The 27202-nt window shown below is 45.5% G+C and overlaps 1 protein-coding gene across 14 annotated transcripts in view; it reads right to left on the bottom strand.

Annotated features, from left to right (window-relative positions):
* LRRFIP1 (LRR binding FLII interacting protein 1) overlaps window positions 1–27202 on the bottom strand; it is a 997950-nt gene that overhangs the window by 454086 nt on the left and 516662 nt on the right. For all 14 annotated transcript variants that reach the window (XR_003942957.1, XR_003942958.1, XM_030210921.1 and 11 more), the window contains one exon: window positions 16357–16449. Coding sequence is in view for 12 of the 14 variants with exons in the window: in XM_030210921.1 (XP_030066781.1) it covers window positions 16357–16449 (93 nt within the window). In the remaining 2 variants the exon portion in view is untranslated. The remainder of the gene's footprint in view (window positions 1–16356; window positions 16450–27202) is intronic.

Here is a 27202-nt window from a genome sequence, read left to right as displayed (position 1 = left end):
ACAAGAAACACTGGACAACTGGGCCTCACAATGGCGAGGATACAACTCAGATTAACCTGAAACTATATACCACTAGAACCACTAGAACATACCAAGTGAAATCAAACTCAAACATATTACCATGGAAAGCAGAATGCGGAGTACCCCAAGGATCACCACTATCACCGATGCTTTTCAACCTAATGATGACCCCACTAGCCAAGTCCTTATCCAATCAAGGCCTTAACCCTTTCATTTATGCAGACGACGTCACAATATACATCCCTTACAAACATGATCTGACATCACCAATGAAATCAAACTCAGCTTGATCATCATGAACTCATGGGCGAATGCATTTCAACTAAAACTCAACACAGAAAAAACACACTGTCTCATCCTCTCATCCCAATACAGCAAATACAAACCCACTAACATAAACACCCCAGATTACACCCTCACTATCTCAGACAGCCTAAAAATTCTCAGCGTTACAATCGACCATAACCTCACGCTAGAGAGTCAAGTGAAATCTACAACAAAGAAAATGTTCTACTCAATGTGGAAACTCAAACGTGTGAAACCATTCTTCCCAAGGGAAACATTTCGCAACGGTACTAAGCCATGTAGACTACTGCAACGGAATTTATATGGGATGCAAAGAACAAATTATAAAGAAACTGTACGGTTATAAAGAAACTTCAGACCGCTCAAAACACGGCAGCCGGGCTTATATTTGGAAAAACGCGATTCGAAAGCGCCAAACACCACCGAGAAAAACTGCACTGGTTCCCAATCAAAGAACATATTGCTTTCAAAATCTGCACCCTGGTTCATAAAATTATCTACGGTGAAGTCCTGGGATACATGACAGACCTCATAGACCTACCAACCAGAAACACAACAGGATCAACACGAACATACCTAAATCTCCACTACCCAAGCTGCAAAGGACTCAAATACAAATCAACTTATGCATCCAGCTTTTCCTACATAAGCACACAACTATGGAACGCATTACCAAACGCCATGAAAACAACGTATGACCACCTAAACTTCTGGAAATCACTAAAAACGAACCTGTTCAAAAAGGCATACCCTACCGATCCAACTTAAATGCCTGAACCCTGCAACACAACGAAACCAAAGCTTATACTGGACATAACATAACTCTTCCTCCCTACGATTCCCTAATGTGTCTGTTACACATATCTTTATTCTACCACAACACCACTTTGTATTTGTTCATACCGGAATTGTAAGCCACATTGAGCCTGCAAATAGGTGGGAAAATGTGGGATACAAATGTAACAAATAAATACAAATTGAGAGAGAAAGCAGCCTGGAACAGAATAAAACAGGCCTAGGGGTATGGAGTTGGATTCTAGACCCCAAACAGATTCTGCAACACTGTCTGCCTGAACAGACTGTCATGTCGGTTATCCTGCTGAAGGCAGTAATGAGAAGTGAATGTGTGGACTGAAGACCATGTCGCAGCTTTGCAAATTACTTCAATGAAGGCTGACAGCAAGTGGGCTACCAACGCAGCCATGGTTCTGACATTGTGAGCCTTGACGTGACCCTCCAGAGTCAGCCTAGTCAGGGCATAAGTGAAAGAAATGTAATCTGCCAGCCAATTAGAGATTGTTAATTTCCTGATGGAGTCCTCCATCTTGTTGGGATCAAAAGAAACAAAAAGTTGGGCAGACTTTCTGTGGGGTCTCGTCCATTCCACTAATAGGTAAATGCTCTCTTGCAGTCCAAGGTGTGCAAGGTGCTCTAGCCAGGATGGGCATGAGGTCGGGAAAAGAATGTTGGCAAGGCAATCGACTGGTTCAGATGAAACTCCAACACCACCTTGGGCAGGAACTTAGGGTGCGTGCGGAGGACTACTCTGTTGTGATGAAACTTAGTATAAGGTGCATCCACTACTAAGGCATGAAGCTCACTGACTCTACGAACTGAAGTAACTGTCACCAAGAAAAAGATCTTCCAGGTCAAGTACTTCAGATGGCAAGAATTCAGTGGCTCGAAAGAAGCTATCTTCAGTTGGGCGAGAACAACAATGACACAGGCTGAGGATTGACAGGGGGCTTTGAAAAATGCAAACCTCTCATGAATTGAACAACTAGAGGCTGACCAGAGATGGCCTTACCCTCTACACATGTTGATAATAAGCACTATTTCCATCGAGGTAAACCCTTACAGAGTTGGTCTTCAGATCAGACTCAGAGAGGTGTAGAATGTATTCAAGCAGGCTCTGTGTAGGGAAGAAAATAGGATTCAGGACCTTGCCCTCACATCAGATGGAAAACCTCGTCCATTTAAATGAGTAACACCTCTTAGTGGAATCTTTCCTGGAAGCCAGCGAGACACCCTCCGAGAAATCCAAGGAAGCAAATTCTAGGCTCTCAATATTCAGTCTATGAGGGCCAGAGACTGATGGTTGGAATGCAGAAGAGATTCCTCATTCTGCGTAATAAGGATCGGAAAACACTTCAATCTCCACGGTTCTTCAGAGGATAACTTCAGAAGAAAAGGGAACCAGATGTGCCATGGTCAATAAGGGGCAATCAAGATCATAGACCCATGGTCTTGCTTGAGTTTCAGCAAAGTTTTCCCCACAAGATGAATGGGAGGATATGAATACAGAAGATCAGTTCCCAATTCAGGAGGAAGGCATCAGATGCTGGCTTGTCATGGGCCTGAAGTATGGAACGAACTGAGAGACCTTGTGATTGAGTTAAGTAGCAAAGAGAATCACCGAGGGGGTTCCCCACGCCCAGATCTTGCGGGCAATGAGCATATTGAGAAACCACTCGTGCGGCTGCATGACCCTGCTCAGTCTGTCGGCCAGACTATTGCTTTTGTCCGCCAGAAAGAACATGCCATGATGGCGAGCCCAGCGCCACATCCGGACGGCCCCCTGACACAGAGGGCGAGATCCGGTGCCCCCTGCTTGTTGGTGTACTGCATTGCAACCTGGTTGTCTGTTTGGATGCGCACAACTTGATGATTGCCCGGAGCTCCAGGAGGTTGATCTGAAGACCTGTTTCTTGGATGGACCAAGCTCCTTGACTGTGAAGTCCATCCACATGAGATCCCCAACCCAGGAGAGATGAATCCATCACCAGCACCTTTTGAGTCCCAGAGTCAAATTGGATTGAATGGTCCACCAGAACAGAGAGTGAACAAGCTCTGGAGACACTCTGATGACATTTCCTAGATCTCCCGTAGCTTGGCACCACTGGGAGGCTAGGGTCCATTGAGCAGATCTCACGTGAAGGCATATCACGGCAGTCACATAAACTGTGGAAGCCATGTGGCCTAACAGCCTCAACATCTGCTGAGTTATGACCTGCTGAGAGTCTCGAACCTGAGATGCCACAGCGACTAGTGTCCGCTCTCGGTTTGGGGAGAAAGGCTCGAACCTTCTGTGTATCGAGCAGGACTCCAATGAACTCCAATCGCTGGGCAGGGTGAAGATGGGACTGGGGTAGTTTAAAACGAACCCTAGCAGCTCCAGCACCTGAACTGTCCTCCACATGCACTCCCAAACACCGTCCTGGGATGTGCTCTTCACCAGCCAGTCTTGAGGTAAGTGATTATATGCACCCCCAGCCTGCGTAGCGACGCTGCGACTACTGCTGGGCATTTGGTAAAGACCCTGGGTGCTGACACAAGGCCAAAAGGCAACACATGGTACTGGAAGTGGCATGTTCCCAACCGAAACTGAAGATATTTCCAGTGAGCAGGAAGTATCAGGATGTACGGGTGTGCGTCCTTCAAGTCCAGAGAGTATAGCTAATCGTATGCCTGAATCATTGGGAGAAGGGTGCCCAGGGAAATCATCCTGAACTTTTCTTTGACCAGGAACTTAGGTCTAGGATGGGATGCATCACCCCTGTCTTATTCTGCATGAGGAAGTACCTGGAATAGAATCCAAGCCCTTCCTCCCCTGGTGGAATGGGCTTGATTGCATGGGTCTTCAGAAGGGTGGAGAGTTCCTCTGCAAGTACCTGCTCATGGTGAAAGCTTAAGCTTAAGTAATGAGCACTCGGTGGGCAATTTGGAGGTTTTTTACGCCAATTGAGGGCATGTCCGATGTGGACTATTGGAGAACCCACCGGTTGGAGGTTATAAGGAGTCACCTTTTGTAGAAAAATTTTAGCCTCCCCTGACTGGCTGGTCATCCGGAACAGACACTTTGACAGCAGCTATGCTCTGCTGGTGCCAGTCAAAAGCTCATCCCTTGCTGTGACTGGAGAGCAGCAGGGGCTTAAGCACGTTGGGGCTGAGTCCGAGTAGGTTGGCGAGAGGAAGTGTTGTACCTACACTTCTGGGAGTAGTAGGCACCCCTCCCCGACTTGCCAAAATACCTCCTAGATAAGGAGGCCAACGCAGAAGGCTTCCGGCGGGAGAGAGAAGAGACAGTATCAGTGTTTCTTGATCTAATCAGCGACCTCCTCAACCTTCTCTCCAAAAAGGTTATCCCTCCAGCATGGGGGCATCTGCCAACTTCTGCTGGACAGAATGTTCCAATTCAGAAACACGCAGCCATGAGAGTCTGAGCACTGCTATACTCTGAGCAAAGGTGTTGTAGGCGCCCCCTGGCCAAGAACGTTCGACAAGCCTTCTGCTGCTTGGCCAACTGGTGTACTGACTTGGCCTGCTCCGGTGGGAGAGAGTCTGCAAGTCCAACAGTTTGCACACTGAGTCCTGTAAGTACACACACGTAAAGAGCTGGTAGGATTGGATACAGGACACGAGCATTGAGTCCTGAAACATCTTTCACCTAAAAGAGTCCAAGGTCCTAGCTTCTCTGCCTGGAAACGCTGAGGCATAGTCTCTAGTACTCTTAGTTCTCTTGAGAGTGGATTCCACCACCATGGAATTGTGAGGCAACTGGGGCCTATTAAAGCCAGGCGTACTGTGGATCTAAAACATGGTGTCGATCTTCTTGGGCAGAACAGGGACCAACAGAGGGGCCTCCCAATTCCTACTGAGGACTTCCTGGAGTACCATGTGGAGAGGTACAGTCACCGCCTCTCTAGGAGGAGGTATGCAGTCCAGGACCTGAAGCATCTTAGCCCTGGGCTTGTCCTCTACTTCCAAACGAAATGGAATAGTCGCAGCAATTTCCTTCACAAAAGAAGGGAATGAAAGATTCTCTGGAGGAGACTTTCTCCTTTCAAGCAGAGGGGAGGGTTCAGAGAGGATTCTGTAGGACTCATCCTCCTTGGACTCACATGAGTGTTGGGGCCGAAATGGGTAGTACGGTTGGCGCAAGCGCCTCCAGTACCAATGCACACAGTTGAATAAGGCCATCCAGTAGTTCAGGTAATAGGTCCCGGATATGCTCATTGAGGGCCAACACTGGGAAAAGCTGGGGTGCCAGCTGAGAGATGGGTTGCAGAACTGCTGGGGTTGAGATGGGAGACTTGGCTGCTTGGAGATCGATGCATCGGCACTTCCTTAATGTAGGGGGAGCAGTCCTTCTGGCGCCGGTGCTTCTCGGGTGCCGAATCCCTTGATGCCCTGGAGCTCCAGGAACCATGTGTCAAGGACGACTGCCACCGATGCTTCTTAACCTTCGCTCGAAGCTTGGTATCGAGACTCCTCAAATGACATTGAATCCTCAGGGTCAGGTCAAACATTGGCCAGTCCCAGGGGCAATGCCCAGCAGTCGGCAAAGAGACAGGTGGAGACCCACTTGAAGCACTACTGCTCCCAGTGTCTACGGTCGAAGCAGCCAATGCTCTCGATGCCGATGCAGTTTTTGACACCAACACCGCTGACCTTAATGCTGAGGACTCAGACTGGGCTTCTTCTGAAGACAAAGGACACAGTTAGCAGGGCTATGGTCGGGCCCTAAATACTGAAGGCACCAAGAATGTGTGTCTTTTTCAGAGATAGTCTGATTGCACCGGGTACAGCGTTTTTTGCCACTGGGAACTTTAGTGGACATAGATGGAAAATTGTCTGCAGTCAAATCAAATTACTACTCTATCTCTAATTTACTACTCTCTCTCTAATTCCGAATATGAACTCTTTATACTTGACTGTTTAAACCTACTCACGCCAACCATGATCTCTAACGTAATACCACTTGTATCTCTCACTCCGTAAATGGCGACTGCCATGATGGAACAATGTAAGCCACATTGAGCCTGCAAATAGGTGGGAAAATGTGGGATACAAATGCAACAAATAAATAAATACATAAATGAAGCAATGGTACTGAAAAAGGGGCAAGGCACCAGAAAGGGAAAAATCCCGGCCAAAGTCAAGGCCTAAACGTGGCCCAGTGATGTCAGAAAAGAAAGAAAACTTAAAAACTGGCAAAAACAGGAAGAAGAGGAAAGGGGGACCTGAATATGGGCACACAGACACAAAAAAATCTTCTCATGAGAAAACCGAACACACTGAAAAAAGCAGCCTCTCTTCACTGCGGTAAAAAAAGAACTGCAGTACCCGCACTCTCGCGGTGGGCAGGAATGCACTTGTGCATGGGTGGTGCAGTGTGTCTTGCGCTCCACAAAGTTCTGTAAAGCTTGTTATAAGCTCTGGACCAGGCAAAGCAGCGCCGCGTTACCCAACTGTGAGAATTATGGCCTGCTTGTCCTCGGAATATAAGTGAGATTAAATAAAAATGCTACCAACAATAAAGAATGACAATATGGATGCAGCAGCTTATATAGGTTTGTTTGCTTTGTTTTGAGTGTACATGGAAAGATGACAGCGCGAAGGAGAGGAAACAGAGATCAACCTAACTGGCTTCAACTTTTTGACGTCATGCCATCTCCTGTTCTCAATCAAACCTTCTTGTGCCCTGCCATGCCCCAAACTATACCCGCCCCACCTCACCCTAGCCCCGGTTTTCTCTAGCCTCCTCAAATGTCTGAGTTACTCACTGCCTATGTGTTCATGGTTACAAACTAAGCTCTCATTGGAATCCTGTGTAATTTTGTTAACAAGTTCAGTAAATGGGAGGCATCTTACATAGAGGGGCACAATCGAAAGGGACGCCCAAGATTTGCTGAGGACGTCCTCGCAAAACGTCCTGTGGAGGGGCGGGGAAACCCGTATTATCGAAACAAGATGGACGTCCATCTTTCGTTTTGATAATACGATCGGGGACACCCATCTTGAAATTTAGGTCGTCCCTAGACTTGGTCGTTTCTGATTTTCGGTGATAATGGAAACCAAGGACGCCCATCTCAGAAACGACCAAATGCAAGCCATTTGGTCATAGGAGGAGCCAGCCTTCATAGTGCACTGGTTCCCCCCCCCCCCCCCCCCCGATATGCCAGGACACCAACCGGGCACCCTAGGGGGCACTGCAGAGGACTCCATAAACTGCTCCCAGGTACATAGCTCCCTTACCTTGTGTGCTGAGCCCCCCAAAACCCACTACCCACAACTGTACACCACTACAATAGCCCTTACGGGTGAACGGGGGCACCTACATGTGGGTACAGTGGGTTTATGGTGGGTTTTGGAGGGCTCACATTTACCACCACAAGTGTAACAGGTAGGGGGGGAGTGGGCCTGGGTCCGCCTGCCTGAAGTGCACTGCACCCACTAAAACTGCTCCAAGGACCTGCATACTGCTGTGATGGACTCGAGTATGACATTTGAGGCTGGCATAAAATATTTTAAAATATATTTTTTGAGGGTGGGAGGGGGTTAGTGACCACTGGGGGAGTAAGGGGAGGTCATCCCCGAGTCTCTCCAGTGGTCATCTTGTCAGTTCGGGCACCTTTTTGTGCCTTGGGGTGTCCTTCTCTTTCGAAAATGAGCCTGATAGTAACATAGAAACATAGTAAATGACGGAAGATAAAGACCTGAACATCCAGTGTGCCCAACAAGATAAACTCATTTTACATGGTAAAACAAGCTAAGATTTTACCTCACCAGCTATTGGTTTCAAAAAAGAATCCAAAAACTTTGACAATAGTTCAAAAATTGAAACCCTAGTAGATACTACAGGCCTATCAGGGGGGCTATCTAAGCCCTTATGGTTGTTTCTTAAGAAGTAGATAAATGGAACAAAATTGCGATTCTGAAGCAGAAACTTTTTAATTAACACATTTGTCAAGAGCATTCAAGTTACGCTCTTTAATATCGGCAATCAATTGTCACGTCTGTGGCCGTGACCCCTCTCCGACTCACCATATTTCCTGTGGTCAGCTTCTGAGCTTACTTCTGTCTGTTCTTTGTGAGTTAGTTCTGTCTCTGTGTGCTGGCTGCATTAGATTGTCTGTGTGCTGTCACCCGTTCCAGATTTCAGCCCAGTCCGGTCCGGATCTTCCAGACTGCCAGACCTGCTTGTTTTGTTTGAACCTGCACAGCACGCTTAGTTGCTGGGTGATTGCTGCAGTGAGTCTCAGCTGCTGCTGGGCTTATTAGCCATTTGGAATCTCTCTGGCTTCGCCTTTGCATCGTCTAAGGTCCCTGGTATGTTGGTGAGCTGTGCACTTCTGCCTAGTCTAGTTTCTTGTTTTAGTTTCTTGCCTGATTCTGCTGTCTGCCCAGACCCGGCTTGTTTCCTGGTTTTCTCTACTGCCTGCTGCCTGCCCTGACTTGGCTTGTTCTCTGGTTTTCTCTTGTGCCTGCTGCCTGTCCCCGACCCGGCTAGTATCCTGGTTTTCTCTTCTGTTTGCTGCCTGCCCAAACCCGGCTTGTACCTTGGGTTATTCTCCTGTTCTGTGTCTAGTTCTTGGTTGTCTGTTTGTGTGTCTTGTTGTCAGTGTCTTGTTCCCTGTTTCAGTGGCTGCTTGCAGCTTTCAGTCTTGCCCGTGAGCTTTCCCTTCCTTGCCCTGCTGCCCCTGTATGCTCCTTTCCCCTCTGACCCTCAGACCTGGTTCAGCCTAGTGGGTATCCAGTCCTGCCTTGCCCAGTAAGTCCTGCCGGCCACTCGCAGTCAGAAGCTCAACTCCTGGTGAAAGGTGGCCAAGTGCAGGTGAAGTTTAAGTGTGCCTGCTCTGCTTTCCTGCTTGTTTGCCTCTGCTGCTACTCCAGTCCGGGGGTTTAGTCCTGTTCTGCCTAGTCGCCGGTGTGGGGTGGTTTTGCCTGCCACTCCTCTGCAGTGGCCCAAGGGCTCACAATCCGAGTTCCTGCGTTTTTGGAAAACATGACAGCAATTGTGCTTGATAAAATCTGCGGGCAAGTGACAATCAGCTTCCGCTAAATAAAATTCCTTGGACATAACTGCTACTGCTACTGCTCCCCCTTTGTCTGCCTCTAAACAACCTTAGACTGCAGTTGACTTAATGCCAGTACTTGAAATTGCATTGGATACGCTCTGAAGAGGATAATTTTCAAAGACAATTTCAATTGCTAACGGAGAAATTTCTACAGTGTAGCTATTCAGCATCTGTGTTGAAAAAAGGCTGATAAAGGAGCAAAGTTTGCACAGAGAGAATATCTTTTGAAGTATCAACATCATGAGCCACTGAATAGGTTGGTTTGTGTTTTACCATTTATGATGGGGATCAACCATGTAGTGCATTTAGTTTAGCTTAGTTTGAGACTTGATTATATACCTCTGCTCAAAGCAATTTCTGGGGAAGGCTGTTCCACACGAAAAGAGCCTGAAAAGAAGAATGCATTCTCCTGTGAAGTTTAGAACCACAGATTAAGGGGGGGGGGGGGGGGGGGGGGGGGAACCAGGTGGTGATCTTAGAAGTTTTGAAGGAATGTACAGGAAAACCAGGGAGGCCACATAGGTTGGGATGACCTGAAGGTGAGGAGTATTTTAAATACAAGTGTTCAATCTTAATTCGGGACCCACTGCAGGGAGTGACATTATTTATTTATTTGCACATTTATATCCCACTTATCATTAGGAAGGACTGTAGGGAATATGAGGAAAGTCTGAAGATGGCATTCAGAGATAGGCCGGTCTTAGTAGATTCCAGAAGCGGAGATGGTTCAGCTGTCTGCAAGGCAAGCTGTCTGTGCCCCCCCTGGAACATCTAAAAGGCAGTGGTGTCTGCCACAGGAGCACCCAGGAGCAGTGAGAAGCAAAGGACTCCTTGAGAACAATGGGGGAAAAAAAGAAGGCACAGTCCAAGAGCACTTCTATCATCAGTACCCCTGTATGGGGACCTACAGACAAACATGTATTGCCTGCTCTCAATGACAATCACAAAGAGATTTCTCTTTCTCCTTATGGAGCTTCAATTAACTTACCAGATAGGCCTCCCCCACCTATCCCAACTCCCTCCTTGCCTTCTCTTTGTTTCTGGGTTTATGGAAGGTGAGAGGTCAGGAACTGGAGCTCTGGGCCAATCTGGGAACGCTCTCCTGTTGACTGTGAAACCTAAACCTGTGCCTTTGGTTTCTTTGGAAGAGGTTTCTCTCCCTTAGGTTACCCAAATGTAACCTTTCAAGATATCTGGACAGTAGTCCTCCAGGACTGAGACTATGATTAATTTTTTATGTTATTTTTAAGAATTTAATTTTACAAGCACTAAAATAACTTGCCAGAAATACAGACAAAATAATACAAGAATTATTTCAATCAGGTAATTATAAACTCTTCCTTAGACCACAAAATAGGGAGAGTGAAACAAGACAAGGAGATCAATTAAACAACAGTAAACAAAGAAAACGTGGTATTAACCCGATTATCCCCAGTTATTTATTATCTGAATCATTATTCCACATTGAACGTCTGGTTGGCTTCTTCAAACCCAAAACGGTGTACAGTCAATTTATTTCGTTGGAAACATACTTATTGTCCAATATTAGTGGAAATAATACAACTGATTTCATTTTTTCTCTTTTAAAACCAGAAATTATTTAACAATACAAACACTTGAGTCTCTAATCCACTTCCCACTGATTAAGGTAATCCCAGTTTCACAGGCTTCACTCCCTTTTGAATAAATATACTAAAAGGGAATCATTTCAGAGGAAAAACTGACTGAGACTATGATAAGACTTAGATGCAAACAAAGGAAAAAAGTGGGTGATGGACCACGTGTTCCAGAGACTGAAGAGAGAATCTTTTTTTAAGACTCAGGTGCATCAGCTCTCTAACTTCACACAGGAATCCGAGAGGAAATATGAAGAGACTGGCAAGCAATTTATTTTGATGGATAAGAGGTTCTAAAAGCTGGAACCAGAAGTTGCTACTCTTCAGGCAGCTGGAGTGTTGGTGATTAAGGATAGCCTTTCCAATTCCCTGCACTCCAAGAACCTCAGGGTCTTGAATTTTCCTCAAACAAGATTATTATCTTCTGAAATTCTGTGTAAACAATATTTTAAAGAGGTGTTGAAATTGCCGCATCTGATAAATTTGTGGTTTCCCAAAGTTATTATGTTCCTCAACGTTCTCAGGTTGCAGCTCCCCAGGAGAGTGGCTTTGAGGCATATTTTGAAAGCACTTAGCCTTCCAAAGTTTGGAAGGCTAAGTGCTTTGAAAATATGCCTCTTTGATACATAAGTAAAGTCAAGTTGCGGCTTGACTAATTTTCTTGAAAGTTCTAATGATGTGATAAATACTAGAACCACCCTTCTGGTTTCTTTTGCATCCGAGACACAAACATTTTGGGGTTGAAAATTATTTTCAAATATAAGGATGTTCTTTTTGTGGTCATAAGATTCAAATCTTCTTGACTTGGCCTGTGCCATGCAACTTAGGAGGAAACAATTTCTTTCTTTGAAAGCTCAGGTTATTGCCAAGGGGGCAACCTTTTTTTTTTTAGGTACCGCTGTCAATATTAATTAGCTGGAAAGAAGGATTATGTTTCTTTGAAGCCACACAATTTAGAGAGTTTTCTTAATTCTATAAAATAATTCTTATGCTTGGTTAAGGGTGTAGGGTTTGGCTGGGTTTTTATCTCCTTTGGTCTGGAAGTTCTTCTATAAATTTCCTTTTTTGTTTGTTTTTCCTATTTTGTTAGAAGTGTATGCATGTCCTCCTAGACAGGGCTAATTACCAGTGTTATTTAGAGTATCTTCTTTTATTCTGAATGCTCAGTTCTGGTAATATTATGTTATGTAATAGTATATTCAAACTTTTCTTCAATAAATTAAAAAAAAAGAAAGAAATTGGAAGTCAATCAAACCTACTTGCCTGACATACAAAACCAGTCGGTGTATTCTGCAATGTTTGTAGATGTTTCAATTGATAGGCCAGAACCCCAGTGAAAACCACATTATAATAATCCAATTTTGAGATCAGAACGCATGAATTAGAATAAGGAAGGTGCAGGGACCACCCACTTTGCCCTGCTCCTCCAATTGGTGCCCGCCTTCTAGGCGCCGGTTAGGTTGCAGTGCGAGTGCACAGCCTTTCAGTTCTGCCACAGCAGCCTCAGTCATGTGCGCTGCGTAACCCTAGTAGCGTTCTAGAAATGTTAAGTAGTAGTAGGCAGCCCCCAGGAAAAACAGCAGCTCTCCAGACAGTCTTGTCCTCCTCTATCTGCGGTTAGTGCGCTAACTTACGTCATTGTTTTTTTACTGCGGGTAGGGAAGTCGGCTGCTCTAGTGCTGCTGCTGCTCCAGCAGTGCTGTACTTTGCCGCTCTTGCTCTCTCAGGGTTTCCTGCCTTGTCTTGCCCCTCCTCCCGTGCCCCCGCAGTGCGCACAGAAAAATCTGCCACCAGTGCTGTGAATCGGCCGCCTGGTTTTCCTCCACTGTGCACTGCGAGCACGACTGGAAAACACATTATTGGGCCCTCGCTGGATCAGCCTTCAGTTGAGCTCCCCAACCAGCAGGCCTCAGGACTTTCCAGTGGCCCACGGCCCCATCAAGGCAGCACAGGAGCCAGTACACTATGGAGCACAGTCTGCAGTGCTCTCTGAGTCTGCATCTGCCATCATCTGCACACAAATTAGGGAAACTGAAGCCCAGCTGCCCAGGTAAAATAAATATTTTTTTACATGTACAGTGATTGTAATGCTGGTGGTGGGCTCTGGGTGGGAGGGGATCTTCACTGCCTGGGAGGGGGAGGTATATTTAATCATTAAATTTACCTTTTTTCCCCTCTCCTAGGCACCACAGAGCCCACCCCACCCATAAACCCACCAACAATAAAATTTATTGTTGGTGGGTTTCTGGGTGGGGTGGGCTTAGTGTCCAGGTTAAATTTTTAAAAAAGGTTGTAATACATTTTTGAAATGTTGGTGGGTTATTGGGTGGGGATGATCTAAGGTGCCCAGGTAAAAAAAAAAAGGTTATATTTAATGTAGGCAGGTTTTGTGGTGGGGGTGTGCTCTGCAGTACCCATGGCATTAAAAACAAAAGGTTTTATATTTAATGCTGGTTGTGCTCCAATAGCTGGCGACAACTCTCCTTTGCTGCTTAACACTGGCACTCAGTGCATGCTTGGTTTTCATGCATGCACATGAAAACTGAGAATGCACTGGGTGCCAGTGTTTGGATTGCCTATGAAAATCTGCACCGACTGTGAAACTGCGTTGAAGAAAGTCCTTGTCACGTTAAGGAGTTTTCCAGCTGGTTGGGGCTTGCGGATCCCCGCCAGCTCAGGTATTTAAATTACAGAGTTGGGGGAGATGGGATGTAGAGATTACATATGCCCACCCAAAATCTTAGGTCTAGCTATGCCTCTGCATTGTTGAAACAGCTACATGTTACTCATAGTTGACACAAAGCATAAAAACCCAATTTTACCACTTAGAAATATGTGAAGAGAAAGAAGCTTAGAATGATGACCCCAGATACTTAATGAATCAACTAGAGGAATACAGGAATTAAACAAGAAAGGACTAGTGGAGGGACAGTCTGAGCCACCGGAAATCCAGCAAACAGTTGTCTTGGTAGTGTCCAATCCATATAACCAGTTAGAGTCGACCAGTGGTTCCCAAACCTGGTCCTGGAGGACACCTCAGCCAGTTAGGTTTTCAGGATACCCACAGTGAATATTCATGAGACAGATTTGAATGTAGTGGAGGCAATTCATGCACATCTCTCTCATGAATATTCATTGTGGGTATCCTGAAAACCTAACTGGCTGGGGTGTCTCCAGGACCAGGTTGGGAACACTGGTCTAAACAATGTTGCAGAGGTACGAGGTCAGAATTTTGCAGGGAAGTGTAAAAGTCCAAAATGATATCATTTGCGGAGAAGTGAAAACTTGAATGATAATAGCTAGGGGTTCAAGAATATGTTAAATAGTAGGAGAGACATAAATGAACCCCTGGGAAACCCCACAGAATATGGGAGTATGAGAAGAGTTAGATGTAGAGGGAATGACCAATCTTGAAAGAAAGCAAAACAATGGTGAAACAGAATCTGATATACTAATTCCACACAATAAATCCCATAAATAAATAAAAATACATAAAAGCAAGCCATGGTCCAGTAGGTTAAATACAGATGAAAAATCTAGAGAAACAGCCAAGGCTATACAGCCTCTGTTTAACATGGTATGGAGTTCACTAAGAAGTGATGTTAGAACAGTCTCCGTACTGTGACTCAATCTAAACCTTGCAAAAGCACTGGCTAATTTTGTGCCCCATAATAGTTTTCATATTGTGGCCTTTCAAAGAAGAAAAATTCTGGGAGAACTTCTGTCATTTAAGATAAATCATGCTGCTCTGATATCACACAGTGTATCCTGTTCAACAGTGATCATGGACTTCTAGCGCTTTTCTACCTCCACACCGCACTGAGCGTCTTTTTCAAGAAAGCAAGTGCTCTATACTCCCCAAGGTTACTTATTCACATCAAAGTGCTTTTTCCAACACTAAGGTCCCTGAGGCAAACACTTGCCGAAACACGGTGCCGTGTCGGGCATTACAAATAAAGCTTTTTCCACTGTTATTTCGTCTTCCTGTTGTTTTTGGAGGTGCCTTGCTGGTCACACTATTCCCTTGCATGGGCTATGATATATCTGGACATAAGCCCCCTAATTCTAGAAAGTTACATGCCCAAATTTCCACACAAGCACACAACTTAGAGAGTAAGGCCAATAAATTAATCAGATGCTAACTGGCCTTAACAACCAAGTATTGGCTATATTTGGTAACTGGTACTAATTGGCAGTTATGTAAAAAACTGCCCATAGTCCAGCAATCCTCCCCCTCCCCTCCCCCTTGGCGCATCAAACCCCCTCGCCACCCGCAGCTGCCACTGGTAATGCTGTCCGGCCACTGCTGCTTCTCCGTTGAGCTGCAGCGGCCACTACGAAAAGAAAAAAAGCAATAAATGTTTTTCAAACCTCAAACACGGCACCGTAGACAGCCATCAGGAATTGGCTGTCGGCTCTGCAGCCGCTCCTCCTCTCGCCTCTCACGTCGCTGCACTCCTCCGGGGTCTTACTCCAGGGGCAGTGACGTGGAGGCGAGAGGAGGAGCGGCTGCAGAGCTGACTGCCAATGGCTGATGGCTGTCTATGGTGCCGCGTTTGAGGTTTGAAAACATTTTTTTTTTCTTTTCGTAGCGTCCGCTGCTGCTCAAAAGGAGAAGCAGCAGCAGCCAGACAGCGTTACCAGTGGCAGCTGCGTGTGGCGAGGGGGTTGATGTGCTTCAGGGGGGGGGGCTTGGGTGATGCACCAGGGGGTGTTTGAGCGGCGCACTCACAGCTGATTTTATGCCTGGGAATCAGCTGTGAGTGGCATCAGCCTGGCTATGGAGCCTAGCTCAGCAACTCCAGGAGCCACAGACACAGGCAGCTACTTTAGAACGTTGGAGGTGAGAATTATTATATATGATAAACTGATCACTATACTGAATAGATGCCATTTTGTAGAGAATTCTGTCACATTATTGTACTCTTATGTGATCTGGCATAAACAAGTTTAGAGACTGGAAATAATGTATTATTTATTTTTTGTATCAGGTCATTTAACCTGTTGTAATATCCAAGAGAACTTTTGTAAATTTTTGGGTTCAGTTCATATTTTTTTACTTGTAGATCATGGCAAGTTCATTCAGGGATAGTATCTATTTCCCTCTCCCTACTGGACTTACAATATAAAACCCCCTTTTACAAAGCTGTGCGGCAATGCCGACACAGCCCATTCACTTTAAATGGGCTGTGTTGGCATTACCACACCAGCAGTCGCTAGCGCGCTTTGTAAAAAAAAAAAGGGGGGGGGGGTAATTTTGTACTTGAGGAAATGGAGAGTTAAGTGACTAGCCCAGAGTCACAATAACTGTCAGTGGGGATGGCTTCCCTGGTTCTCAGTCTACTCCAAATTTCCAAGTTTATTAAATTTGATATACCACTCAAAACAAAACTGTAGGCGGTTTACAATAATAAAACAGGACAATAACGCCAATATTAACAGGAAAGAAAAGAAAGAACAGATACTCAGTAAACTCTAGGCTACCCCTTCATTATTTCCAAATCAAACAGCTTAAAAGAAATTTATTGTATACTATGAATGAAATTGCTTACCAAAAGCACTTCCTCTCTTTTCTGCAGTATCTCTTTGACTTCGTTGAATTGAAACTGCAACACACTATGAGTATACTTTTGTCTTTCCAACTCCTGCCAGGAACAAAGAGAAATTTTATTTAAGCAGGAATCATCATCATAGAAATACAGTGCATCCAATTCACCAGAAAAGCCAAAGTCAATGAAATGTGACTTCTACTGTAATGTTTAAAATTCTGGGACTGATCCATAAAAATTGAAAATGTTTTACAATGAAGGACACTGCATGCCTTCTAACAACAGGTAACATATTTATTAGACACATTTTACAAATCTAATTCCATGAGATATTTCTTAAGGAGAAGTTTAAAACTGATAAGGCAACTTGAATTTAACACTGACACTCAAAGTTGCTCCTTAGTCCCTGCAAAGAGTGGGGAATACTGTACAGACTTCAATGATACCCCATGAAAGGGAGGCTATATAATCATCTAGCGATACCTAACAACTGGACTAAGCATAATATAATGCTCCCCCTATAAGTGGGCACCCTCCTTTTATGTGCCCCAATACCATGCAATGAAGAACCTGAGCAGCCAGATTATGTTACAGAATACTAGTATATCCTGGCATTGGTACACGTAAAATTTAAGCACCTGTAGATACACCAGCTATAGACCTATGACAATGTTCTGGTAACTTACTTAGGGGGTCTTGTACTAAAGATTAGCTCGAGTTATCTGCAGCAAGGCCCATAGGAATCAAATGGGCCCTAATGCAGATAACTGAAGCTAATCTTTAGTAAGACTCTCTTTATTTTGTAGTTGCATCCATAAGTGGCAGCACTGCCCATGCCCCTCCCGTATTCCACCCATGTAAATGCCACTTGCATTTATGCACTAACAGGCTCATTTTCAAAAGAGACAGCGTCCAAAATGTGACAGTCAGCATTTGGACGTTTATCTCACAGAAACGTCCAAATCAGTATAACGAAACCTCTGTTTGGACGTCTTTCTCTGAAGTCCGCCAGAAGGATGTCCAAATCTCAAGGGGGCGTGTTCAAAGCGGGACTTGGGCATTCCTAAGACATGGACGTCTTTCAGCAATAATGGAACAAGACTAAAACTTTGACGTTTTGAGCTAGTTTTGAGCTAGTCCTATTTTTATATCAAATAGCTGTAGTGGGAATTGAACTCTTTGTAAAACATCCAAATTCTGATTTAGATGTTTCTTTCAAAAATGCCCCTCTATGTCACTTTCATGTACCCTTATATAATAGCACTTAGTTGCTTTGTTGCCACTTAGATGAGTAAGTGCACACTTACCAGTGAAAATCCTGGTATTCTGTACATTCATGCGTGCAAGTGACATGTAAATACTGGCACTCAGTTATAGAAATGCCCTTACAGCATTGATTTTATAATTATAAAAATCATTTTCACATATGATCACATACATAAGTAAATGGCCTGTTATAAACTTTTTTTCCAGCATAAAAGAAACATATGTTGAGATGATGGCACATACTTTACCACTATGTGTGTACAGGGATGGAGGTTGGGTGGAGCAAAGGCAGAATTTGCAAGTATATACAGATTTGTAATTTTGCAAATTTAAACTACCCTGTGTTTGCTATATGAATTCAAACATAGTAACATAATGGATGACGGCAGAAAAAGACCTGCACGCAGAGCCGGTCTTAGCAAGTGCGGGGCCCTGTGCACACCAATTTGGTGGGGCCCCATCCTAGCCCCTCCCCACCCTAGCCTCGCCCCCACCCTAGCTCCGCCCCATTGATAAGATTATTCCATTTTTAGAAATTTTTATTTATGCAATTTCAAATAAAGACAAATGAAGCTAAACTTGTACAACTTGTACAAAAAACTGATTGAAATAATAAGCCCAATGCTATCATGAACCCCCCCTCGCCAGAAATCTCAGTTCAAGTCCACTACAATTAGTAGTTCCAATTCTCATAACAAAGGAGAATAAAGGAAAAATACTAAGAAAAGATCCAGTATTTTCAAATTCCCCTATTTTTAATTTAAAAGGTTCCTTGGAAATGGATTTTATATGTGCTCTTTTCCTCTCCTAAGCTGAACATGCTTAGAGAATGCCCCTCTTTCTTGAGGCTACAATGCTTTGGAAACTCAAATTCTCCTAAATACACATGATCTGGCCAGCTTAGCAAGATAAGTAGCTTTAGATGGACAATTTTTAGTCTGCCCACTTGGGATTCTTTAGGTTTTCAATAACTTTGGGCAAATTAACAGTAAAGTGAGACACTACTTGCCCTCTCCACTTGCCCCTGTCCCCACCCCTCACATTCACGCACCACTTTAGCTAACCTCTTGATCTTTTCCTGTCACTGCCCTTCATAAAACACTGAATTTTGACTTAATCACTGATGGGAGAATAATAGACTACTGCAATAGTATTTACCTTTAAAATGGCACAAAAGGGGTTTGAAACTTCCTTCTTCCTTATAAGAAAAGTTATCATCATACCTGGCTTGCCTTTGGAATGGCAGTGGCACAAACTTGCTCCAGCTCGAGCTCACCTGACTGTCTTTATTTATTTTTAAGTCACACTCACTCGCACACCGGCTCACCTCCGACCAGGCTCCAGGCAGCTTTCCCGCTCAGTGACTCCCGCCCTCCAAACAGGAAATACCTCATCAGAAGGCGGGACATTGAGCGGGAAGTGAAACGCTGGGGTGAGCCGTCGCTGCAACTCTCTGTCGGGAGCTGGTGGCCGTCGTGCTGGCGCTGCAACTGTCTGTCGGGGCCGTCGGTGCAACTGTCGGGGTCTGGGGAGGCTGCTGATGGTGGGTCTCAGCGGGGGGTGGCCACCGTGCCGCAACGTGGCGGCGGCCGAGCAGGATCATGATGCGGTCGTCCAAGCAGGGGTCGGTCGGAGTGAGGCAGAGTTGAGGCGCGCTGTGCGGGGCCCCCCTAAGCGCGGGGCCCTATGCGGCCGCCTTGGTCGCCTCTGCCTAAGACCAGCCCTGCCTGCACGGTCCATCCAGTCTGCCCAACAAGATAAACTCATATGTGCTACTTCTTGTGTATACTTACCTTGATTTGTATCTGCCATTTTCAGGACACAGACCGTAGAAGTCTTGCCCAGCACTAGCCCCGCCTCCCAAACACCAGCCCGCCTCCCAATCTCGGCTAAGCTTCTGAGGATCCATATCTCTATTGCAATATTTCTATCGCAAACAGTACTATCTCACACAGTCTGTTTATAAAGAGGTAAAATGACTTCAGATCCCCGGTGCTACTTTAATCAATTATTAGCAGCACCGCTCCGCTCTGCAGCTGGTTCATTAACATTCCAGTGCGGTTACAGGCGGGAATCCTCATCAGTCAAAAATCTCTATTTGTTGACTCGCATTCAGTTATTATACTTTTATGCTTTTCATCACAGTTATCTTGTTTACTGGGCGTATCAGATGGGTTCGCTCTACAGCGAGCTCCTGTTTCGTCTTTCCTTTCCTAAGGAGCGAACCTCTATTTTTCTTGCCCTACAACCAGGAAGAAATATATTTCACACTGTGTGTGTTTCTCTATTGTACTTACTGCGTCCTTATGGTTCAGCCATACCTCTCGCGGCTTCCGCTCGTTTTTTTGCTTGGTGGTTTTAAGAAATGGCGCCCTACCAGCTGATTTTAACACGTAAGACGCCTACACTACCAACCAATCATCTGTTCGTAAGGAGTTAAAGGAACCTCCTCCCGTCTTCTTGATTACCGTATATTCCATATCACTTGACATTATAGGAAAGCCTTCCACTCCTACTCGGCTGTTTAACCCATCTGGTGTTAACGATCCTAGTCTAAATATCCATCTCTCTTCTTTTTGTATAATTTTCTGTCCCTATCACCTCCTCGTATCGATTCCAGTATATGATCTATTACCACACATTTGTAATTGCTGAAATCATGTCCTGTATGTATACTGTGGTTTACTATCGGAGCCTCTACTCGCTTATATTTTATGTTTGTGATCACTCATTCTTAATTTCAAAGATCTTTTAGGTTTTCCAACATAAATTTTTGGACAGGAGCAGATCAAGATGTAAACCACATGTGTCGTCTCACAGTCTGTAGCAAAACGTAACTGATAATGGTCTCCCTTTAACATCATTGTGCAATATTTGCATTTACCACACTCCTTATGACCGGGTGCCTGATTTCCCTGTTGCATTGACCAACCACAAGGTCCCTCAGTCCTGTTCCAGGCTTCAAGCCCACAACAGACTAGTGTCAGAATGTCTTCCCTCCTCAACTGGAGGGAAGTTGAGCAGGGACTGTCTTTCTTCTATGTTTGTGCAGCGCTGCGTATGCCTTGTAGCGCTATAGAAATGCTAAATAGTAGTAGTAGTAGTAGTATGTGTATCCTCCAATACTGTAGTGGGAAAAACTTTGTTGAAACTCAAGTAAGACCATGGAACCATGATTCTGATCGCGAAGTACTGGCCGTTGCAGATATGGTTCCCTCTTCTTCTGGAATTATCCTCCGAAAAACCGTGGAGTGTTTTCCGACCCTCATCATAAGAATGAGGGGTCGCTTCTACATCACAACCGCCAGTCTCTGGCTCTCACAGCTTGGATGTTGAGAGCCTAGAATTTGCTTTTGGAAGGTGTCTCTCGAGTTCCCAGCTTTGGAGGGTGTCTCTTGAGTCTTGCTGGCTTCCAGGAAAGATTCCACTAAAAGGTGTTACTCTTTTAAATGGGAGAGGTTTGCCATCTGGTGTGAGAGCAAGGCCCTGGATACCCTTAATTGCCCTACACAGACCCTGCTTGAATACCTTCTACATTTCTCAGAGTCTGGTCTAAAAACCAACTCTGTAAGGGTTCTGGACAAAGCTATGGGACCGGATGGGATACAACCCAGGGGACCTCTTAAAGATTTATTTAATAGATCTTTAGAGGCGGGAGAGATACCGCGAGATTGGATTGTGGTCCCTCTCCACAAAAGTGGAGGCAGGGAAAGAAGTGGGAAACTACAGTCTCAAGTCAGTGGTAGGAAAAATAATGGAGTCGCTGCTGAAAGAAAGGATAGTTATATTTCTAGAAGCCAATGGGTTACTGGACCCGAGGCAACATGGCTTTACCAAAGGAAAATCTTGCCAAACGAATCTTATTGACTTCTTTGACTGGGTGACAAAGAACTGGTTGAAGGACGTGCGCTAGATGTAATCTACTTGGATTTCAGAAAAACGTTTGATACGGTCTCCCACAGAAGACTCGTGAATAAGCTGAAAGGGTTGAACTTAGGACTGAAAGTGGTGAACTGGATAGGAAACTGGTTGACCATCAGGTGGCAGATGTTATGATTGGGGTCAGAACCCCTCTCAAACTTACCTCTTTCCTGGGGGTCAGCTTCTTAGCTGGCTTCTGTTTCTTTTGTCTGTCCTTTCTGAGCTGGCTCTGTCTCTCTGTGCTGGCAGCTTCCAGCAGCATGGGGTTAATTGTTTCACTTTACTACAGCTGTGTGGGTGGACTGAGTTAGCTCTACCTCTCTTTGGGTGTACTGGCTTCAAGTGCTTCATGGTGTTGCATTGGTGTGGGTTGGGCCTCTCTGGGTCAGTGTGCTTTTGCCTAGGTATAGGGAGTGTGACATCATCAGGGAGGGCCTTGTTAAGGAAGTGGTGTTGTTTCCTTCAGAGCCTTTGCAACGGTGGCGTTTGCTTCAGGCTACTTGCTTTAGGTCCAGGTTAGTTTAGTGCAGTGTGCACTCGTGACTTCTGTAATTGACTTCCCTGTTTTTCCCTTTGGCTCCCCTACTTTCCCTTTTGTTACGGTGAGTAGCACTGCTGTTAGTGCAGTGCTGGAGTTTGGTGCTGGGAGCACCCTTGTTAGTAACTGCTTAGGAAGCACCTTTTGTTGTTTGGGTATTTGGCTTTCCTGCTTGTTTCCTTGTGTCTTCCCCGCTTTTCTTCGTGACCTGTGTTTAGCTGCTGCAGCTTGGTGCTTAGGAAGCACCAGTGTTAGGTCTGGCGTTTGTCTTCCCTTCCTTTCCCTTGTGGCTTCCCTGCACTTCTGTTAGTGTAGGGCGTAAGAGCTCTTCTGTGGTGCCGGGCTGAGGAACACATTTGGTCAGTTTAGGAGTTAGGAGTACTTCAGTTACAGCTTGTTCTAGTCCTGGTCCCTGTGTCGTCCAGTAAGTCCTGCCGGCTACTCGAACCCAGGAGCTCAACTCCTGGGGGGCTTAGTAGCTAAGTGCAGGTGAAGCTGTGTGGACCATTTCGGTGTGCTCCAGTCCAGTGTTCCAGTCCTGTGTCCTCCAGTCCAGTGTTCCAGTCCGGTGTCCTCCAGTCCGGGGTATTCCAGTCCAGTGTTCCAGTTCGGTGTTCCAGTCCTGTGTCCTCCAGTCCGGGGGATTCCAGTCCAGTGTTCCAGTCCGGGGGATTCCAGTCCAGTGTGCCGGTCCGGGGTTCCAGTCCTGTGTCCTCCAATCCGGGGAATTCCAGTCCCGTGTTCCAGGCCGTGTGTTCCGGCTCGCTGGGCAGTGCCTGCAGTCCCTGCCGGTGTCAGTGTGCTTGCCCAGCGTTGGTTGGTGGGTTTGCTTGCTGCTGTCGCTCCTCGTCAGCAGCCCAAGGGCTCACATTTGCTCCAGAGCCCAGCCCCGCGGGCTCTGAACCTGAGAACCTGACAGCAGAGAGTGGTGGTAAATGGAATCCACTTGGAGGAAAGGAAGGTGAGCAATGGAGTTTCTCAGGGGTCGGTGCTGGGGCCTATTCTGTTTAATATATTTGTGGGAGATATTAATGAAGGGTAGGAAGGAAAGGTTTGCCTTTCTGCAGATGACACGAAAATAGTCAATAGAGTGGATACCCTGTATGGAGTAGAAACGATGAGAAGGGATCTCCAAACGTTAGAAGAATGGTCGAGGGTCTGGCAATTAAAATTTAATTATCCTACCATAGGGGAAAATTACTATACCTGGAGTACAAATATCTCACATATACTGCTTTAAGGCACTCCTTGCAAACATATAATTAATTTATTTTATATTTGTGCCCTCTTACAAATATCCCAACCACAAGTTTATTGCAGAACTCCTTTCTTACGCCCACATTCGTTCACAATCACTCTGTATGACCCCACATACTCCCTTTTCAATCACAACGTTGTTTAAACAAAGAACAATGTTACAACAGTGGAAATTAACCACATATCAAATTCTGGATCCTCTCAGGTGTAATCACTTGAATCCATATAGAGCCCCCAAGACTCTTTGCGTTGAAACTTCAAAAAAACAGAATTAACCATGTCCTTTATATGCCAATAGCCAAAATGAAACCACTATGGCAAACGGTGTGATGAAAAGTTGGGTAAAAGTACTTTTTCTTCTCCCAATTATCGACTGCCAAGAACGCTCCTGTGGGTGAATTGAAGGCTACTTGAATAACCATTAAAGTTCATTCACCACCTTCTTCCTTAGCCCATGATGGTCCTCAATGTGAGACCACATTTCGGCATGACCTTCATCAGGAGAACCAAATCACGCCTTCTGTGAATAAACATATATAACTTTCTAACATAGGCATCTTTTAGCAAATACAATTAACATTCCATATAATTAATTCTATTTAAATTGCCAGTGGTTGCTTACCATCAGGACTTCACAAATTGCTCCCAGCTGCATAGCTCCCTTACCTTGTGTGCTAAGCCCCCCAACCCCCCCCCAACAACTGTACACCACTACCACAGCCCTTATGGGTGAAGGGGGGCACGTACATGTGGGTACAGTGGGTTTTGGGGGGGGGAGGTTTGGAGGGCTCAACATTTACCACCACAAGTGTACGAAGTAGGGGGAGGGGATGGGCCTGGGTCCGCCTGCCTGCATCCACTAAAAACTGCTCCAGCGACCTGCATACTGCTGAAATGGAGCTGGGTATGACATTTGAGGCTGGCATAGAGGCTGGAAAAATGTTTTTAGTTTTTTTTAAGGGTGGGAGGGGGTTGGTGACCACTGGGGGAGTAAGAGGAGGTCATCCATGATTCCCTCCGGTGGTCATCTGGTCAGTTCGGGCACTTCTTTCAAGGCTTGGTCGTGAAAAAAAATGGAACAAGTAAAGTCGGCCAAATGCTCGTCAGGGACGCCATTCTTTTTTCTATTATCGGCCGTGGATGCCCATCTCTTAATCACGCCCCAGTCCCGCCTTGGTACGGTGCCGATATGCCCCGTGAATTTTGGTCATCCTCGCGACGGAAAGCAGTTGAGGACGCCCAAAATGGCTTTCGATTATGCCGATTTGGGCAACCTTGAGAGAAGGACGCCCATCTCCAATTTGTGTTGGGAGATGGGTACCCTTCTCTTCGAAAATTCACCTGAAAGCACCTCATGAAAGACTCCAGAGCAAATTGGAGAGTCATGGGATAGGAGGTAGTGTTCTATTGTGGATTTTAAAACTGGTTAAAAGATAGAAAGAGAGAGTAGGATTAAATGGTCAGTATCTCAATGGAGAAGGGTAGTCAGTGGGGTTCCCCAGGGGTCTGTGCTGGGACTGCTGCTTTTTAACATATTTATAAATGACCTAGAGATGGGATTAACTAGTGACGTAATTAAATTTGCTGATGACACAAAGTTATTCAAAGTCAAATCGCGGGAGGATTGTGAAAAATTACAAGAGGACCTTACGAGACTGGGAGACTGGGCGTCCTAAATGGCAGATGACATTTAATGTGAGCAAGTGCAAAGTGATGCATGTGGGAAAGAGGAACCCGAATTATAGCTACGTCATGCAAGGTTCCACATTAGGAGTCACTGATCAAGAAAGGGATCTAGGTGTCGTCGTTGATGATACGTTGAAACCTTCTGCTCAGTGTGCTGCTGCGGCTAAGAAAGCAAATAGAATGTTAGGTATTATTAGGAAGAAATGGAAAACGAATGGAGCCGAACAAAGATCACGGGGGTGTGTCAGAGGCGTGGCGAAGGCGGGACTGGGGCCTGGTTATCGGCCCGAGGAGAGATGGGCGTCTTTAGCTGATAATCGAAACAAGAAGGGCGTTTTTGATGAGAATTTGATCCGCTTTATTTGGACCCTTTTTTTTCAGGTTCAAGTCCCAAAAAAGTGTCCCAACTGACCACCGGACGGAATTGGGGGATGACCTCCCCTGACTCCCCCAGTGGTCACTAACCCCCTCCCACCAAAAAAACCCCCCACTTTACAAACTTTTTTTCCCAGCCTGTATGCCAGCCTCAAATGCCGTACCCAACTCCATGACAGCAGAATGTGTTCTATCCTCTGACAGCCTTTCGCTGGTTCTGATGTGGGTCTCGGGTGAGTGTGAACCTTTTCTGTTAAGGGCACTGCAGAGTCACATCAGAAATGCATTGTGGTGGGTGTAGGGTATTGGGCTTCGTGATTCCACTAGCTTGTGTTAAATGCTCACGATGTTGGTAGTTGGTAGGCTCTACTCCCATGGTGCTTTTCCCTCTGCTTACTGGGTCAGAGTGTGCCCTGTTTTGTTTCCGGTAGTCCATGAGGTAGTGGCCATTTGTGCAAGACACTTTTAGATCCCTTTCATGTGTTAGCCACGTTACAGCACTTAGTTCTTACCTTGAATGCTGCTGAAAGAGGGCATTGTACACCATTCTGCCAGCTCGGACCTACTGCTAATCTCAGTACCAGCGAGACTCGTTGCCAGTGGGGCACAACCTCTGATCTGCTTATTCAAATAAAGGACGTTTTCAGCGAGATTAGTCTTCAGGTGTCACTGCTGTGCCAAGGTTATACAGCAGCAACAAGTCCTATCCCTGGAGCACTTTTAGTGGGTACTGCAGTGCACTTCAGGCAGGCAGACCCAGGCCCATCCCCCCCCCCCCCCACCCATAACACTTGTGGTGGTAAATGGGAGACCTCTAAAACCCACTGTACCCACGTGTAGTTGCCCCCTTCACCCCTAAGAGCTATGGTAGTGTTGTACATTTATCCCTCCCACAACCAAATGGATTGGATTGGGACGTTTCTGAGCTGGGCGTTTTAGTTTCCATTATCGCAAAAAAAAAAAAAAAAAAAAAAAACGCCCATCTCAGAAGGGACCAAATCCATGGCATTGGTCCGTCCAAACCGTATTTTCAAAACAAAATATGGACGCCCATCTTTTTCGATAATACGGTCCTGTTCCCGCTTCTTCACATACCCATTTTCGGACATAGACGCCCATGGAGATGGGCGTTCGCGTTCGATTATGCCCCTTCAGGTGCCCTTAAATACAACCAAAGATCAGACAAAAGATGGCAAATCATTAGTGTCAAGTACTAAGCATCATGCAAATAGGAACAACAAACATACTCTGAAATGTCTATATGCAAATGCTAGGAGTGTAAGAAATAAGATGGGAGAGTTGGAATATATTGCACTAAATGAAAAATTGGATATAATAGGCATTACTGAGACCTGGTGGAAGGAGGATAACCAGTGGGACACTGTCATACCGGGGGTACAAAGTATATTGTAGTGATAGGGTGGACCGGACTGGTGGAGGGGTATGCATGTATGTTAACGAGAGCCTTGACTCAGATAGATTACAAATTCAGCACGACACAAATCACACCTTTGAATCATTGTGGGTTGAAATTCCATGTATAAAAGGAAAAGGATGGTGATAGGAGTTGTACTACCGTCCGCCTCGCCAGGATGAGCAGGTAGACGCAGAAATGATAAAAGAAATCAGAGTCGCAACAAAATGGGCAATGTGATAATAATGGGTGACTTCAATTATCCAAAATATAGACTGGGTAAATGTACATTGGGACCCGCTAGAGAGGTACAATTCCTTGATGAAATCAAGGACAGCTTTATGGAGCAGCTGGTGCAGGAACCGACGAAAAGGAAATATTCTAGACTTGGT

This window comes from Microcaecilia unicolor, chromosome 7, assembly GCF_901765095.1.
Source record: "Microcaecilia unicolor chromosome 7, aMicUni1.1, whole genome shotgun sequence".
NCBI classification, from domain to species: Eukaryota; Metazoa; Chordata; class Amphibia; order Gymnophiona; family Siphonopidae; genus Microcaecilia; species Microcaecilia unicolor.
Note: the sequence above shows the minus strand (reverse complement) of the source record. Positions and strands in the feature narration are given on the sequence as shown.